The 16,040-nt window shown below is 43.5% G+C and overlaps 1 protein-coding gene across 1 annotated transcript in view; it reads right to left on the bottom strand.

Moving 5' to 3' along the window:
* The window catches only part of CCND2 (cyclin D2), a 58,332-nt gene that overhangs the window by 25,690 nt on the left and 16,602 nt on the right, over positions 1 to 16,040 (bottom strand). Inside the window, exon 4 of the mRNA XM_032772607.2 lies at positions 10,561 to 10,709. Coding sequence (XP_032628498.1) covers positions 10,561 to 10,709 — 149 coding nt within the window. The remainder of the gene's footprint in view (positions 1 to 10,560; positions 10,710 to 16,040) is intronic.

The following is a 16,040-nucleotide window of genomic DNA, read 5'->3' as shown; positions in this document are numbered from 1 at the left end:
AATGTTGGTCTGGTCCACTGTGAAAATTCCTATCTTTTCATAGGGTTGCCAGGTGTCTGGTTTTCAGCTAGAAAGTCTGGTTTTAAGGGGACCTGTACAGTCTCTGATCAGAAGTACTCACCAGACACCAAAACGCCTGTTACCGCAATTTTCCAAGGCCATAACTAAGGCAGGGAGAGAGGGGCAGCACGGAGCTAGTGGGGTGGAGGGGTGCAAATAGGAGTGCCACAGGGTAGGGCCCATCAGTGTCAATTCCCCCACCCCCAGTAGGATCAGGCCCAGTGGGATGAGGCAGAGCCCAGGGCGGAGCAATACCTGCCAGGCAGGAGCAGGGAATGTGGGGAGGGGCTGGCTTGCCCCTCGGCTGGAGGCGCATTTGGTTCCACTTTGCCCTGGCCTCCGAGTGGGGCTGGCTTGGCAACTGCCGTCGCCCTGGAGGAACTGCTGCCGGGGTAAGAGAGTGGGGCCTGGCCCCTTGCTGACCGCTGGGTGGGGCAAGGATCCCTGAGGGGAGCTGAGTGGTCCAGGCAATTCTGACCATAATTGTAATGGGGGACCAGAGGGCCATGGCTCTCCCACTTATTGCCTGCCTTAAGGGTGAGCAGCAGGGCAGGGAGGCGGAAAACACCAGGTCATTAACCCAGGCCAGCTCCTGCTCAGCTGGGGCCATCTTCTACCTGCATCTTGTGGGCAATCAGGCAGGCTCCATATCAGGCTTGCAGCTCCTAGCCCTGGCTCCACAGGCGGCAGGTGAGTAGTCCCCTTACGGGCAGAGGGAGCCCAGCTCAGAGATGGAGAGGGTGGGGAAGAGGATCGAGTGATGAGGGAGAGGGGAGAGCAGCACGAGATGCGGGAGAAGGGAGAAAGGAGTGAGTGGGGGCACAGCCTTGGGGAATGAGGCGGCGCAAGGGGTGGAGCCTCAGGGGAAGAGGAGGAACAGAGGATGAGGAGAAGTTCCTGCAACTCCTGCTGTAGTGTCTGGTTTTGAGAAATTGGAAAGTTGGCAACGCTATCTTTTCAAGTTGCTTATTCTTCCACTGCAGTGATCAATTGAGAGAGAGACCACTCAGTGAACTTCATGTTGATAGAAGTGGGGGGTTTTAAACTTTTCCCCAACCAGTTACCTCTTTAGCAAATAACAGAAGACACATTCCCACTCTGTTGAAGAAAATGAGATCACAGCAGATGCCCACAACCTTACAATATCACATACAGCTGTGCGAAAGCACTCTGTACTAGCTACTATCTTCTGTTTGGAAAAAGCATTTAAAATGTACCACACAAAGGTAATTTCACTACCCGTAAAACTGTCAGGCTTCTCAGCTTCTCATTAGTATAAGGTCCCGATATTTATTTTGGTAGCCAGAAGGAGCAATAAAGCCCCGCTCTCACACAGCTCAATTATTCCCTCATAGAGTGTGAAGGTCACAGTTCCTTCACACTACATTTTATTTTTTGCCAAATGTTGTATAGCCACTATTTAGCAAATAATCATTATTGAATGATATTGGCATAATATACCACTATGTAATGTTGTAATGTAACAGCTATTGGGCAATGTTCTGATCTCACTTATGCCCGTGAAAATCCAGAGTAACTCTCATGAAGTCCACGGAGTTACTCCAGATTTACAGCAGACCAGTACACCAGTACCTGGCTCTCTGTTTTAGAAAGAAACAGTCACATAGGAAGGGTTTATTTATTTAAATGGAAGGAGTCTAAACTAAATTCTCTTTATTAATAACATATTTTGGCCTAATTCATAATGAAACTTCTATTAAAAAATATTAGAGCACTACATGCCAAATTCTGCTCTTAGTTATGTTATTGTAAAGACCACTGATTTTGGCATTTGAGTTTATGCAGCTCTGGTACAGTAATTTCCTTGTAAACAGGAAGCATCCTCATATACTTCAGCATAAGCCTAGGAGAGTTCGTTATAGTTAAGGCTACATCAGCTTCTCATTATAACCTTCTGTTTTCACATACTTCTAACTCTGGAGCTGAAATTCTTCATGCTTTATCTCAGATGGTGCTTTTTCTTTTTTAAAGCTAAAGCAAAATCTCTTCGGCAATTTCTGAGTTATGCAGGGGTTAAAAAATATGCTTTTTTTCCTGTTAAGAAAGTTGTAAGATGCTTCTCTGCTCATGCATAGCTCAGAAACGGCTGCACTTTAAAGTCTGAAATGTTCAGGGTTGCTAGTCCTCAGTGAGGATTAGACAGTCAATTTTACTAACCATCACAGCAATGATGCTAACTGCAGCAGGATGAGACCCATGCTAACCTTTTCAGAGGGTAACAGAACCCAGCAGCTGCTGCCCAGGGGACATGAATGGGATTAGTGCTAATTCTGCTGCCTGCTCCCTCCTTCCCCTCCCCTCAGGTACTCTTCAGGGTTCTGAAGGTTGTTGCTTGGGTTGGCAGGGGGAAAAGCTTTTCATCTGCAGAGCCTGAACCTCTCCAGGATATTAATAATTATTATTATCTATTTAAATTATTGTAGTGCCTAGGAGCCAGAGTCATGGAGCGGGACCCCCATTGTGCTAGGTGCTGTACAAACACAGAACAGTAAGACCATCTCTGCCCCAAAGAACTTGCAATATAAGAAGGATTTTTTACCATACTATGATGTTCCCGGAGCCTAAAAGTCCTTGATTTTTCCCTCCCCTCCCCACTCTCCTTTGAAAAACAGGCCAGTTCACATAGAAAAGCTGAAGTTATTGTAACAGTACAGATACAGCTTTAAGTGATCACAAATCTGGAACAGAGAGCAAACTATGGTTGTATGTACAATTTTAACTCTGCCCCATTGCAGGACATTACAGTAGTCTTTACCCTTTACTAATGCGGCCTGATACTAACCCTTCAACAATGCAAAGATAGTATATTTTTTCTACAGTAACCGATACGCATTATAGGCAGAGCTGGTAGAATCACCTATTACGGTTGCCTGACACTTCCCACTATAAAACTCTGTTTTCAGTTGCTTATAACTTTGCCAGACATTAATCATTTGGTCTGAAATTGACATGCTAGGTGTATGGAGAATTTCTGCCAAAACAGTTCAGGCACTTCTGAGAATAAGGGTAGGGAAAAATACATCGTTTTGCCCATGTTCAAAAACTCTAGGGACGTTTTCTTTGAAGAGCTTTAGCAACCAGATGCTTTGGAATAGGAACTGGCAATTTGGTAAGAGGATGGCTTCTGTGTCAGGAGTGTGACCACCCAAATTAGGCCAATTTATAACCTTTTGTAAAAAAAAAAATAACCTTTTGCACATGCTCAGTAGAGACTTCTTAGATTTTTAGCAGCTAAATTCCCCAAAGGGTCCATCCACACTGAACATGCTCCAGCCAGGGGCTGAACAGGACCTTCCCTGCAGCTGCACCTCTGGGCTGCTGCAACTGTGCTGGGTCCGGGTTCCCTCATCTAAAGTGAAAGCAGTGAGCCTGTCTGTCCTATGCACTTGCTGAGCCCCCTGCTGGGTCCAGGCAGTGCACAGAAGGAAATTGACATTCACATGCAGTGTGGGTGGGAGAAAGGGCAGAGTGGGAAAAGGAGTCAGGGAAGGTGGAGAGGCTGGGACTGGTAACTGAAGTCTATATTATAATGCATATGCATGAGGGACGCAAATTAAGGTTGCTGGGGTTGTAAAAAAGCAAATTGAAAAAAAAACAAACCACCAGAAATTCCATCATATTGCATAATATACCCACCTGGGAAAAAGAAAGAAAGTATTGCATTATACATCAAGAGTATATACACTTGTTCTGAGGTCCAGAAGGAGGTGAGAGACAGACCAGTTGAAAGTCTCTTAGTAAAGATAAAAGGTGAAAAAACAGGCATGACGTCCTGGTAGGCGTCTACTACAGATCACCAAAAGAGGAAGAGAGGGATGAGGCATTTCTATAACAAATAACAGAAATATCCAAAACAGAAGACCTGGTAGTAATGGGGGACTTTAACAATCAGACATCTGCAGGAAAAGTAATACAGCAAAACACAAAATTTCCAGCAAGTTACTGAAATGTATGGGGACAACTTTTTGTTTCAGAAAGTGGAGGAAGTAACCAAAGAGACAGCCATTTTGGACTTGATTCTGACAAAATGGGAGGAATTAGTTGCAAATCTGAAGGTGGAAAGCAATTTGGGTGAAAGTGGTCATGAAATGATAAGCTTCGTGATTATAAGGAAAAGAAGAAGTGGGAGAAGCAGAATAAGAACAAGGGACTTCAAAAAAGCAGAAAAACTCAGAGAACTGGTAGGCAAGATCCATGTGAAGTAAATCCAAAGGATAAATGAGTTCAGGAAAGTTAGAAGTTTCTCAGAGAGACTCTTAAAGACACAACCATCAATTATTCCAATGCAATGGAAAAACAGGAATAGGAAGAAGCCAACATGGCTGCATTAGAAGTTCTTTACTTACGTGAAAATCAAAAAGGCATCCAACAATAAGTGGAAGCATGGATAAATTGCTAAGGAGGAGTACAAAAGAATAGCAACAAGCATACAGGGGAAAAATCAGAAAGGCTAAGGCACAAAATGAGTTACTCCTAGCAAGGGATATAGAAGGCAATAATAAGACGTTCTTTAAATACATTAGCAGCAAGAGAAAGATAAAGGAAATGGTAGGTCCTCTGCTTAGTGAGGAAGGAAAGCGAGTGACTGATGACATCAGGAAGGCTGAAGTGTTTAATAACTATCTTGCATCACTGTTCACTAAAAAGGTTAATAATGACCAGGTATTTAACACAATAAATATTAACATCAAGGGGGAAGGAAAGCAAGCCTGAATAAGGAAAGAAGGGGTTAAGAGGAATAGATAAGATACTCAAAATTGTCAGAGCCTGATGAAATTCATTCTAGAGTCCTTAAGGAACTAGCTGAAGCAATCTCTGAACCATTAGCAATTATCTTTGAGAACACATGGAGGATAGGTGAAGTTCAGAGGACTGGGAAGGGGCAAACATAGTACCTATCTTAAAAAGGGGAATAAAGAGGACCCGGGAAACTATAGACCAGCCAGCCTAAGTTTGATACCTGAAAAGACATTAGAAGAAATTATTAAACAATCAATCAATCTGTACACACCTAGGGGATAACAGGGTTATATAAGGAATAGTCAGCATGGATTTGTGAAGAACAAATCATGACAAACCAACTTACTTTCCTTCTTTGACAGGGTCAGTGGCCTCATGGACAGGGGAGGGGCAAGTGTGATTCCTTTTGTCCCATCCCCTCTAACATGTCCCAATCCTATCTCTTCCTCACCCATGGATTCTCATCCCAGTCCCATTTTCCTCACCTCACCAGTCCCACTCTCCACTCTTGGACACTCTTTGAGCTTCTCGTCCAAGTCCCAGTCTCATTCCTCCAGATTCTCAGTCCCAGTCTGTCCCTCACCCCCAGTCTCCCATCACAACCATTCCCAGTTCCACCTACCAATCTCCCAGCCCCTTGTTCCCAGTCTCCTTGCTCAAACAGTCCCTGCTCCCTCCTTGCTGGCTCCTGATCCTCTTTCCCTCACCCTCACCTCCAGTCCCTCCCACCCCATCCAATCTTGGTGTCCACCCCCAGCTCCTTGTCTCAGTCTCCCCCTGTTCCCAGTCCTGATTTCCCACCTGGCTCCTAGTCCTAGTCTCTCTGCCCAGCCATTTTCAGTCTTCTCCTACCCCAGCTCCAGTCCCAGTCAGTTCCAATCTCCCCACCAGGCTCCTCGTCCCAATAAACTCCTCTACCCTCTGCAAATCTGGTTATTGTCCCCTCTGCATTTGAATCAGGCAGCTTCTTCAACAATGCTGCCTGGGCCCAGAATGGGGAGTGGGGGTGGTCACTGAGAGCACAGGAGAGACAGCTCTCTGCTGTCAGTTCGGGTGCCAGGACTTGGACCCGGCCTGGCCTGCAGCAGTCCAGAGCATGGAAAATTTCAGCCCAAATAGTTGAAGTCTGGCAATTTTACAAGCAACTAAAAATAGGGTCTTAATAACAGGAAATGTCAGGCAACTTTAATAATAGGTGGCCCTACCAGCCCCACCTACAGTAGGAACCACATGTATTAAAACATACATTGACAATGTCAACTGAAAAAGATGGATAGAACCTCCCTAAGCCACCAGAGAAAGCGAAGCCCTCCCCTCCCTCTCAGGCTTGGTCTTGGGTACACCCTGCAATATGCCCTGAAAATCAATTAATTTGGGCTCTGTATGAACAAGGGGAAAGGAAACTCCACAGAAAAAGCCACTTCACTGTGCCCTTTCTCCAGCCAGCAAAACAGCACATGGGGAGATTCATTCTCTAAGGTAGCCAGAATCCCAAGTCAAGCAGGGCTTTCTAGGTGAAATGTCAATACTTTGAATTGCATCTGGAAATAAATAAAAAATAATACAACAGTGTAGTTTGCACTAGTTGGGGTCTCTGATTGTTTTTCAAGGGTAAGTGAACTGCAATAACCAATCTGGAGGTGACTAGGAATAGATTACTGTAGCAAGGGCTACACCAAAGAGGAACGGTCACTATCTCTTTGCTTGCAACAATGAAAAACACGCTCTTTCCTAACACCTAAGAATCCAGGAGCAGCTAAAGGTTCTGCAGCACCCCTACAACTGCAAACCTTGCTAACCCCTATATGGTGAGTATTGCCCCTCCATCTACAGACTAGATATCCCCTCTATACTCTCCTACCAACATTTCTCCCATTCTACTAGTGTCATTTCTGTCCTATCCAGAATGAGCTTCAGCCAACTAGCAATCCTCCAAGCCACAATCTTGGCTAGACGCTAGGTCTGCAATGTCTGGGACAGATGAAAAGGAGACACACAACTGAATATTGTCAGCATAGTGATTCCACTGCAACCCAAACCTCCCATCCATGCTAAACAAGAGGAATGATGGAAAGATTTCCATGGCATCCTGTGCTAGAGAAACCTTACAGCAGATGAGCAACTGCCCAACACAGGACTCATTGAGAAGAAAGAACAGAGTCACTCAAAAACAAACCCATCTAATGTTACCAGGGCCTGCAGATGCATAAGCAGTATATCTGGGACTCTTTCTCCGCTCTGACGAATGCTCATTACTATGGAAACAATATCCAGAGCCTAGATGGAGTTCAGTGATACTGAAAATGTTGTCCTGTGACAGCTTAGGCAGCAGTCTGATGCCTCTCTTCCACTGACTGTCACCAGGGAAAAAGCTCTGAACTCTGATGAAGACTCCAGTTCTAAGATATAGGGCTGGGTGGCTACTAAGCTGCACTTGTTTCTATTCCCAGAAAAAATACTTCAAAAATACGATTGGGGGAATTTTTAAAGGCACAAAGAGCAGTGAAGTGCTCAAACTTCCACTGAATGTCAATGGGAGCCGATGCCTTCCTTAGAAAAGTTCCCCCTAAACTTTTTAAATGTTTCTTTCTCCATGGCAAAGATAAGCAAAGACATGACAGGAAATGTAAACAGACAGGACCTAATCCCAATCCTAAAAAATGCTCACTGCATACAACTACAAATAAAGTTGGGAGAAGTAGAAAAGTATTACTGTAATCCTTTTAGAGAGCATAGGAGGAATTGCAACAGGGATCAGATCCATGGTCCAATATCCTGTCTCTAACATTACCAGATGCTTCGAGGGAAGCCACAAAAAGCCCCATAGTAGGTAGACATGGGATAATGTATCCCCCATGAAGGCGTCATCCTAATCCCGATTAGTTACAGTTTGTGGTAACGTGATGTTTTATTTCCCTTCTGATACTATTTTTTTCAGCACTATTACCAGAGCAGTACACATGTTGCAGCTTGTGTAAGCTGAGCTCACTGCACATATCAGGGGTTCCTTGTGTTCCTCCATTGCCCCCCACAAGCTCCCTGTGTGCTACCCTCCCATCCACCTCTATCTCAGGGACCACCACCTGCAACTCCCGCACCCCACCCCTCATGCCAAGGGCTCTGTGTGCCCCTTCATCCCCCCTTGTCCCTCCACCAAATGATAAGGGTTATACGTGTCCCCCATTGCTAAAGGAGCACTATACGATAATTAATTTCCACTTTTACCAGGCCATGCAGCCTAAATAACGTGATTTTCTCTTACTGCATTATCCTGCTGCATACTGCTATATATCACTCACAGTCTCTTGCCCTACACATGTCCATAGCAGAGATGTACAAAAAGCAACAAATACTTTCTGTAAAAAATTTCATTTCATTACTAGACCCAGAAAGTGTGTGTGACATTTCCACAACCATGATCACTTTCACATTAAAAGCATGTGAAATTCAAAATGTTGCCTCTTTCCTGTGCAAAGTGGTTTCCAACTAAAAGAAATTCAGGATGTCACATTAAAAACAATAAGACATGGGGGGAAATGTAAAAAATTCTGCCAATTTTTTTTTGCAAAACTGGACCATTCTTGGAAATCAGAAATGAAATGCAAAGACTTCAATTTGCTGGTGAAAAAATAGCAGGGCTTAGACAGTAATGCATATAAAAATATAATAAATGCACAGAATATTATTTTTTCAAGATAAAAGAAACACAACAATTTATAGTTAATATGTTAGGATGGCATGCAGTAAACAGACGGGCTTATGGTAGAAGAGCATCGTCTTGTCAGAAGCCAGCATCTATTTTCTTGTCATTTGAGTGCTGGTGAAACACACTTGATTAACAATCCTAGAGGTGGAAGTTCCATGTTTATCCACAGACGGGGTGCACCTTGGACAGCAGCAATGAAACTCCCCCCCAGCATAACTCAACCAAGAACTTGTGAGACCCACCTCTAGGGGCAACAGGGTAGGTCATTCTCATTGATCCTTTCACAGTGTTTGAACTCTCTGCTGAGACTGCCAACAAGAATGTTGGGTTTTGGAAACTGACCTGATACCACCAAATTCATTTCACATAGACCATCAAAAAACTGCCAGATTCCTCTCTGTTATTTCTGAGAAAACTTTCTCATAACCTAAGAAGCGTCCTCAATGAATGTATAGTAAATAGAAGAGAATTGATTTCTTTATCTGGATATACTGTATACAGTGCCTGAAGACTTTAAATCAAGGACCTTTAAAAAGGGTGCATCAATGAAGAGTCAAAATAACAGATGCACCATCCAAGGACTGCAAATATAGGCCCAGATTTAACCAGTCTTGCATTGGTCTCTGGTGTCGAAGATGGAAAATTTCATTTTCAGGAGGGGATCTCAGGGAAACCCAATGCCTTCTGTCTGCTCACTTCATCACCCTCATAAGGATGTAGGGTGCACTCCCCTTTATGATAGGCCTGCTCTGCTGGCCATTGTTGATGGGAGGCGTGTCCAAGGCCTTCCTCCTACTCTCTTTGGGGTAACGCATTCCAAAAGACACTAGCAGGGCCTGCCAGATGCCCCCTTGTTGCACCCACTTCCTCTCTTCAACAAATACACCCTTGTGTATTCACAGAAAAGCCAGGTAGAGTGTGACTTAGGGTATGTGTACACTGCAGTTAGACACCTGTAGATGGCCCGTGCCAAATGACTCGGGCTTGTTTAGCTGAACCAAAAGAAGGCTGAGGGGAGATATGATTGCTCTTTATAAATGTATCAGAGGGATAAATATCAGGGAGGGAGAGGAATTATTTCAGTTCAGTACCAACGTGGACACAAGAAAAAGTGGATATAAACTGGCCATCAGGAAGTTTAGACTTGAAATTAGACGAAGGTTTCTAACCACCAGAGGAGAGAAATTCTGGAACAGCCTTCCAAGGGGAGCAGTGGGGGCAAAAGACATATCTGGCTTCAAGACTAAGCTTGATAAGTTTATGGAGGGGATGGTATGATGCGATAGCCTAATTTTGGCAATAAACTGGTCTTTGACTATTAGCGGTAAATATGCCCAATGGCCTGTGATGGGATGTTCTCTGAGTTACTACAGAGAATTCTTTCCTGGGTGTCTGTCTGGTGAGTCTTGCCCACATGCTCAGGGTTTAGCTGATCGCCATATATGGGGTCAGGAAGGAATTTTCTTCCAGGGAAGATTGGCAGAGGCCCTGGAGGTTTTTCGCCTTCCTCTGCAGCGTGGGGCACAGGTCACTTGCTGGAGAATTCACTGCACCTTGAAGTCTTTAAACCATGAGTTGAGGACTTCAATGGCTCAGACACAGGTTTGATATGGGAGTGGGTGGGTGAGATTCTGTGGCCTGCATTGTGCAGGAGGTCAGACTAGATGATCATAATGGTCTCTTCTGACCTTAAAGTCTATGATTCTATGATCGGGCTAAGGGGCCGTTTAATTGCGATGTAGATGTTTGGGCTTGGTCTGCAGCCTAAACTCTAGGACCCTAACACCACAATTAAACAGCCCCTTAGCTCGAGTCACCTGGCATGGGCCAGCTGAGGGTTTTTAACTGCAGCGTACACAGACCCTGAGAGTTTGGGGCCATTTCCAAAGCTTTGTAACCGTGTCTATGAGCTCAGTCCTGCAAGCCCTCTGCCTATGGATCTCCCATGGGCTAGCAGGATCAAGCAAATTATGTTGATCATATTTTCCACAGCTTTCTCAGCAAAGAAACAACAATGTTTTCAGGACCCTTACCACATCTATGTTTGTGATCTTGGCCAGGAGTTCTGTTAGGCTGTCACCGGAGAGTGAACTTTCCCCATCATCAAGCTGAAGGCCACAGATGGCTGCTCCCACGCTTCCAGTTGCTATCATTGATGGTGGATACATGGCGAAGTTAAAATCTGCAGAAACGGACCCAAGAATTATTCCAAGCACAGACCAGCAAAGCTGTAAGACACAGAGACTACCAGCCAGAAATACTGAAGTCCTTTCTGCTCTGACTGAGCCAGAGAAGCTAGATGCAGATAGATGAGGCTTAAAGGTGACCTGCAAAAGAAAAAGAAATTGTATTTGTGCCCTTTTTTCCTTCCTTGTGATTAGGCTTGGCAGAATTCAATTTTTACTGTTTTATAATTTCAACAGTATTTTAAACACTTCTATTTTTATCGTTACATTTTCAATTGTGCATAATTATGGGTTTTATTCATTTTTTCTCCAATTTCTATTTATTTAAAATTTCAGTTGCAGGAAATTATTTGGGAGAGGAAGTCAGACAATTATTTAATGACAATAGACATGCAAAGTTCAAGCTTTATAACCATTAAAACACAAACTGTCAACATCACAGGTCAAAGATACAAAATAAAGATCCTTAAATCAAAGTTTGCAAGCAGCATTTTTTTTACTACACATATTTGAAAATTTTGATTATTATCAATGGAAATATTTTTCGGGGGATGAAATCGACGTTTGCCAACATTTACCAATAAAAAATCTATCTTCCAAAGAACTTATGATGGAAAAAGGCGGCCTAGATGATTCTTCCTTCCCCCCTTTTTTAAAAAAGACGGAATGGGAGATTTCTGTTTGTTTTTTACATTAACAATTCAGGTCTCGTCTACCCTGGAATTCTATGTATAACTAGAGAACTAGTTGGAATATGAAATCAAAAGGAACTGAAACCTCAGCAGTTGAGAGCGAAGAGGTTTTTAGTTAAGACTGTTTGTGCTTGTTTTATTTAACACATAGGGCTGTCAAAAATATTAATTGTGATTAATTGCGATGAATCGTGCTGCTAAACAATCATAAAATACCATTTATTTAAATATATTTGATGTTTTCTACATTTTCAAAACATACTGATTTCAATTACAACACAGAATACGAACTGTACAGTGCTCACTTTGTATTTATTTTTATTACAAATATTTGAACTGTAAAAAAAAAATAGTATTTTTCAATTCACTTAACACAAGTACTGCAGCGCAATCTCTTTATCATGAAAGTTTAACTTAATTTTGTAGAATTATGTATAAAAAACAACTGCATTCAAAAATAAAACAAAGTAAAACTTCAGCGCCTTCAAGTCCAATCAGTTCTACTTCTTGTTCAGCCAATCGCTCAGATAAACAAGTTTGTTTACATTTGTGGAAAATAATGCTGCCTGCTTCTTGTTTACAATGTCATCCGAAAGTGAGAACAGGCATTTGCATGGCACTGTTGTAGCCGGCGTCCCAAGACATTTACGTGCCAGATGCACTAAAGATTCATATTCCCTTCATGCTTCAACAACCATTCCAGAGGACGTGTCCATGTTGATGATGGGTTCTGCTCAATAACGATCCAAAGCAGTGCGGCCCAATGCATGTTCATTTTCATCATTTGAGTCAGTCTTTTTTGGTGGTTTGGGTTCTGTAGTTTCCAAATCAGAGTGTTGTTTTTTTAAGACTTCTGAAAGCATACTCCACAATTGATCCCTCTCAGATTTTGGAAGGCACTTCAGATTCTTAAACCTTGGGTCAACTGCTGGAGCTATCTTTAGAAATTTCACATTGGTATATTCTTTTCATTTTGTCAAATTTGCAGTGAAAGTGTTCTTAAAATGAACAACATGTGATGGGTCTTCATCCGAGACTGCTATAACATGAAATATATGGCAGAATGCAGGTAAAACAGCAGGAGACATACAATTCTCCCCCTAGGAGTTCAGCCATAAATTTAATTAACACATTATATTTTTAACAAGCGTCATCAGCATGGAAACATGTCTTCTGGAACGATGACAAAAGCATGAAGAGGCATATGAATCTTTAGTGCATCTGGCACGTAAGTATCTTGCAACACCAGCTACAACAGCGCCGTGCGAACGCCTGTTCTCACTTTCAGGTGACATTGTAATTAAGAAGTGGGCAGCATTAGCTCCTGTAAATGTAAACAAATTTGTTTTCTTAGCAATTGGCTGAAGAAGAAGTAGGACTGATTGGACTTGTAGGCTCTAAAGTTTTACATTGTTTTGTTTTTTAGTACAATTATGTAACAAAAAAACTACATTTGTAAGTTGCACTTTCATGATAAAGAGATTGCACTACAGTACTTGTATGAGGTGAACTGAAAAATATTATCATTTTTAAGGTGCAAATATTTGTAATAAAAAATAATATAAAGTGAGCACTGATCACCTTGTATTCTGTGTTGTAACTGAAATTGATATAATTGAAAATGTAGAAAAACATCTAAACTATTTAATACATTTCCATTGGTATTCTATTGTTTAACAATGCAATTAATTGCAATTAATTTTTTTAATTGAGATTAATTTTTTGAGTTAATCGTGTGAGTTAACTGCCATTAATCGACAGCCCTACTAACACATATTTAACTCAAACATGTGATAAACATTTTGGAGAAAAGAAGTCTTTGTTAAAATTCATCATAGCTCTTCCCCCTCTGCCCTCCAGTCTGCCATACCTTTAAAATTAAGGAATGAGAAAGCCCATAATGCATATCTGAGACCTCTAATGAGCCATCTACCAAAATCAGGGAAGACCAGACTGACATTCCTGATACTTTTAACAAACAAGCAGAAATTTTTTTTAATCCTTTCTAGAATTCTTTATATATCAGAAAGAAACAAAAGAACACAGTCTCAATTCATTTTGTCCTTTATAAGTTACCTTTCTAAAGCTTTTTCAGTACTCATAGAGTGAATGGTATATCCAAACTGCCTTTACAAAATCCTGTTTCCAGTTTATCTTGATTGCAAACTGCCGCTCAAACTGAAACTTGGTTTGCAAGTTCAACAGTAACTTAACAAAAATCTTTTTTTCTGGTTTTATTCACAGCGATTGGAGGAGAGTTTTTAAACAAGTGGGTTGGGGGAGAAAATGTATTGCATGTTTACAATCAACTTTTATTTTATTATTTAGTAGGAGTACTCTTAAAACCCAATTAGTACATAGTGTGAAACAGATCCTTGTCAATATAGTCAGCCTATTTACAAAAATAGACTGGCCCTGCAAATATCATGGTGGAGCTCTGGGCCAAACCTTCAGCTTGTGTAAATGGGTGTGGCCCCATTGACTTCAGTGAAGCTATGCTCATTTACATCAGCTGAGGATTCGGCCCTCTGGGTTTGATTCCCTATCTCAGTCCCTCACACACTGAGTTGGCTGTGACTGGAGTAGCTGTGGTGACACCATGCTCTTCTCAGGGAGGAATGCATCATTTGCTCACCAGCAAACCCTTGGGTCAGAAGGGCCTGGGGATCTGGTTGGAATACTCAGCCAGCAAGATGGTGGCTGTGACACGGGGGGGGGGGGGGCCTCAGGAAGGAGGAAGAGAGGTGGTATGACATGGATTCCTCATAGGGCTCTATTTGGAACACAGAGGATCGTCGGAGCAGAGGAAGTTGTCATCTGAAGGCCAGCCACTTCACACAAAGTATGTTCTATAAAGCTCATCGCACTTTCCCTCAGGAGCTCAGTGCACTTTACAAACATTAGAGAACTATGTCTTACAAAACTCCTGTGTGGCAAGTAACTATTGTTTTATCCCATTTTACAGATGGCAAAGCTAAAGCACTGAGAAATAAAAGTATTCGCCCACAGTTATGCAGTAAGTCAACTGGAGATCAGGAATAGCATCAGATTCCTGACTTGAAGTCTTCAGAGCTAGACACAATATCTTAGGTGTACCAGCATATATCTGAAGTGACTCCACTGAAGCAAATGGAATGATACGAATGAAACTGAGATCAGAGTCTAGCACGCTACTTCCTTATAAGGACTGTAAATGCACATATTCATAATGGATCTAACCCTGAGCTCCTTCCTCAGGACCGTAACATACGACTGAATTTCAAGCAGAATTCCCTATTTGTCTTCAACAGGGAGTTCTGCTTAAAAATGGATGACACAACTGCAGGAACACAGGACTTGCCCACTGATGCTATAACAGTGCTGCACTATGAGCAGATATGGTATCTTCTAAGGAGAAGTGTGTGAAAGAAGGGCTACAGGGCCCCAAAATACAATTTAAAAACAGAAATGGCTCCAAAAATCAGGTAAATAGATGTTTTAAAAAAATTGTAAATATTTATGTGCATGAGTGACTGTCCAGGCCCCACTCCCAGTTCAGGGAGCACCTAACAAAAGTTCATAAAATAAAAAAAATTGCGCAAAACCATATTTACGTGATAGAATTAGTGCCCAAAGTCTGCTCTCATTTACACAGGTGTAAATCTACAGTACATCCATTGACTTCAATGGATTTACAAAGGTGAAGGCAGACTTTGGCTCAATGGGCCTGATTCTCCTTTCATATGTACTGGTTTTACACTGATCAAGCTCCACAGGGCCAGCTGATGCATGCTCACTGACTGCAGTGGCTTACTCTGGATTTACAGTGGTGTAACACAGAAGTCAGTGGATCTGATTTACAGCAGCTGAGGATCTAGCCCAGGGGTTGGCAATCTATGGCACGCATGACAAAGATGGCACGTGAGCCAATTTTTAATGGCACGCGGCTGCCTGCTGGGACTCCGCGTGCCATTAAAAATCCTGCTGACCCTGCAAGCCGCAGGGTCCATGGTCCCGGGCTGGAGCACCGGGCTGAGTGCAGCAAGCCGCTGCCCCCTCCCCCACCTTCCCCTAGAGCCCTGCTGCCCCGCGTGCAGTGCTCTGGGGGCTGGGGCTAGGCGCGCCCGCGGGGCAGCGTTTGGCTCCATGGGGAGGGAAAGACGCTCCCCGCTCATCCGGAGCCCTGCTGCCACGCATGCACCATGCTCTGAGGGGTGCGGCGGAGCAGGGCTGCACGCTAGGGGGCAGTGGCGGTGGCAGAGCTCCAGATGAGCGAGGAGCCTCATGGTAAGGAGGCCGGCTCCAGGGCTGGGGGTGGGGGAGGCAGTCAAGGGACAGGGAGCAGGGTGGGTTGGATGGGGGGGTGGTATACTGGGGTCTGGTCTCTGGAGGGGGCAGTCAGGGATTGGGGGGGTTGGATGGGGCATGGGAGTCCTGGAGTCTGTTAGGGGGTGGGGGTGGATAGGGGTCAGGGCAGTCACGGGACAGGGAGCAAAGAGGGTCCTGGGGGAGCAATTAGGGTGTGGGGGGGTCTTTGGAGGGAGTGGTCAGGAGACAAGGAGCTGAGGAGGTTGGATGAGTCGGGAGTTCTGAGGGGGGCTGTCAGGAGGTAGGGGTGTGGAGAGGGGTTGGGGCAGGCAGGGAGCGGGGGGGGGG

Source organism: Chelonoidis abingdonii, chromosome 1 (assembly GCF_003597395.2).
Source record: "Chelonoidis abingdonii isolate Lonesome George chromosome 1, CheloAbing_2.0, whole genome shotgun sequence".
In the NCBI taxonomy this organism is placed as follows: domain Eukaryota; kingdom Metazoa; phylum Chordata; order Testudines; family Testudinidae; genus Chelonoidis; species Chelonoidis abingdonii.
The sequence above is the reverse complement of the archived record's forward strand: the minus strand, read 5'-3'. Positions and strand labels throughout refer to the sequence as shown.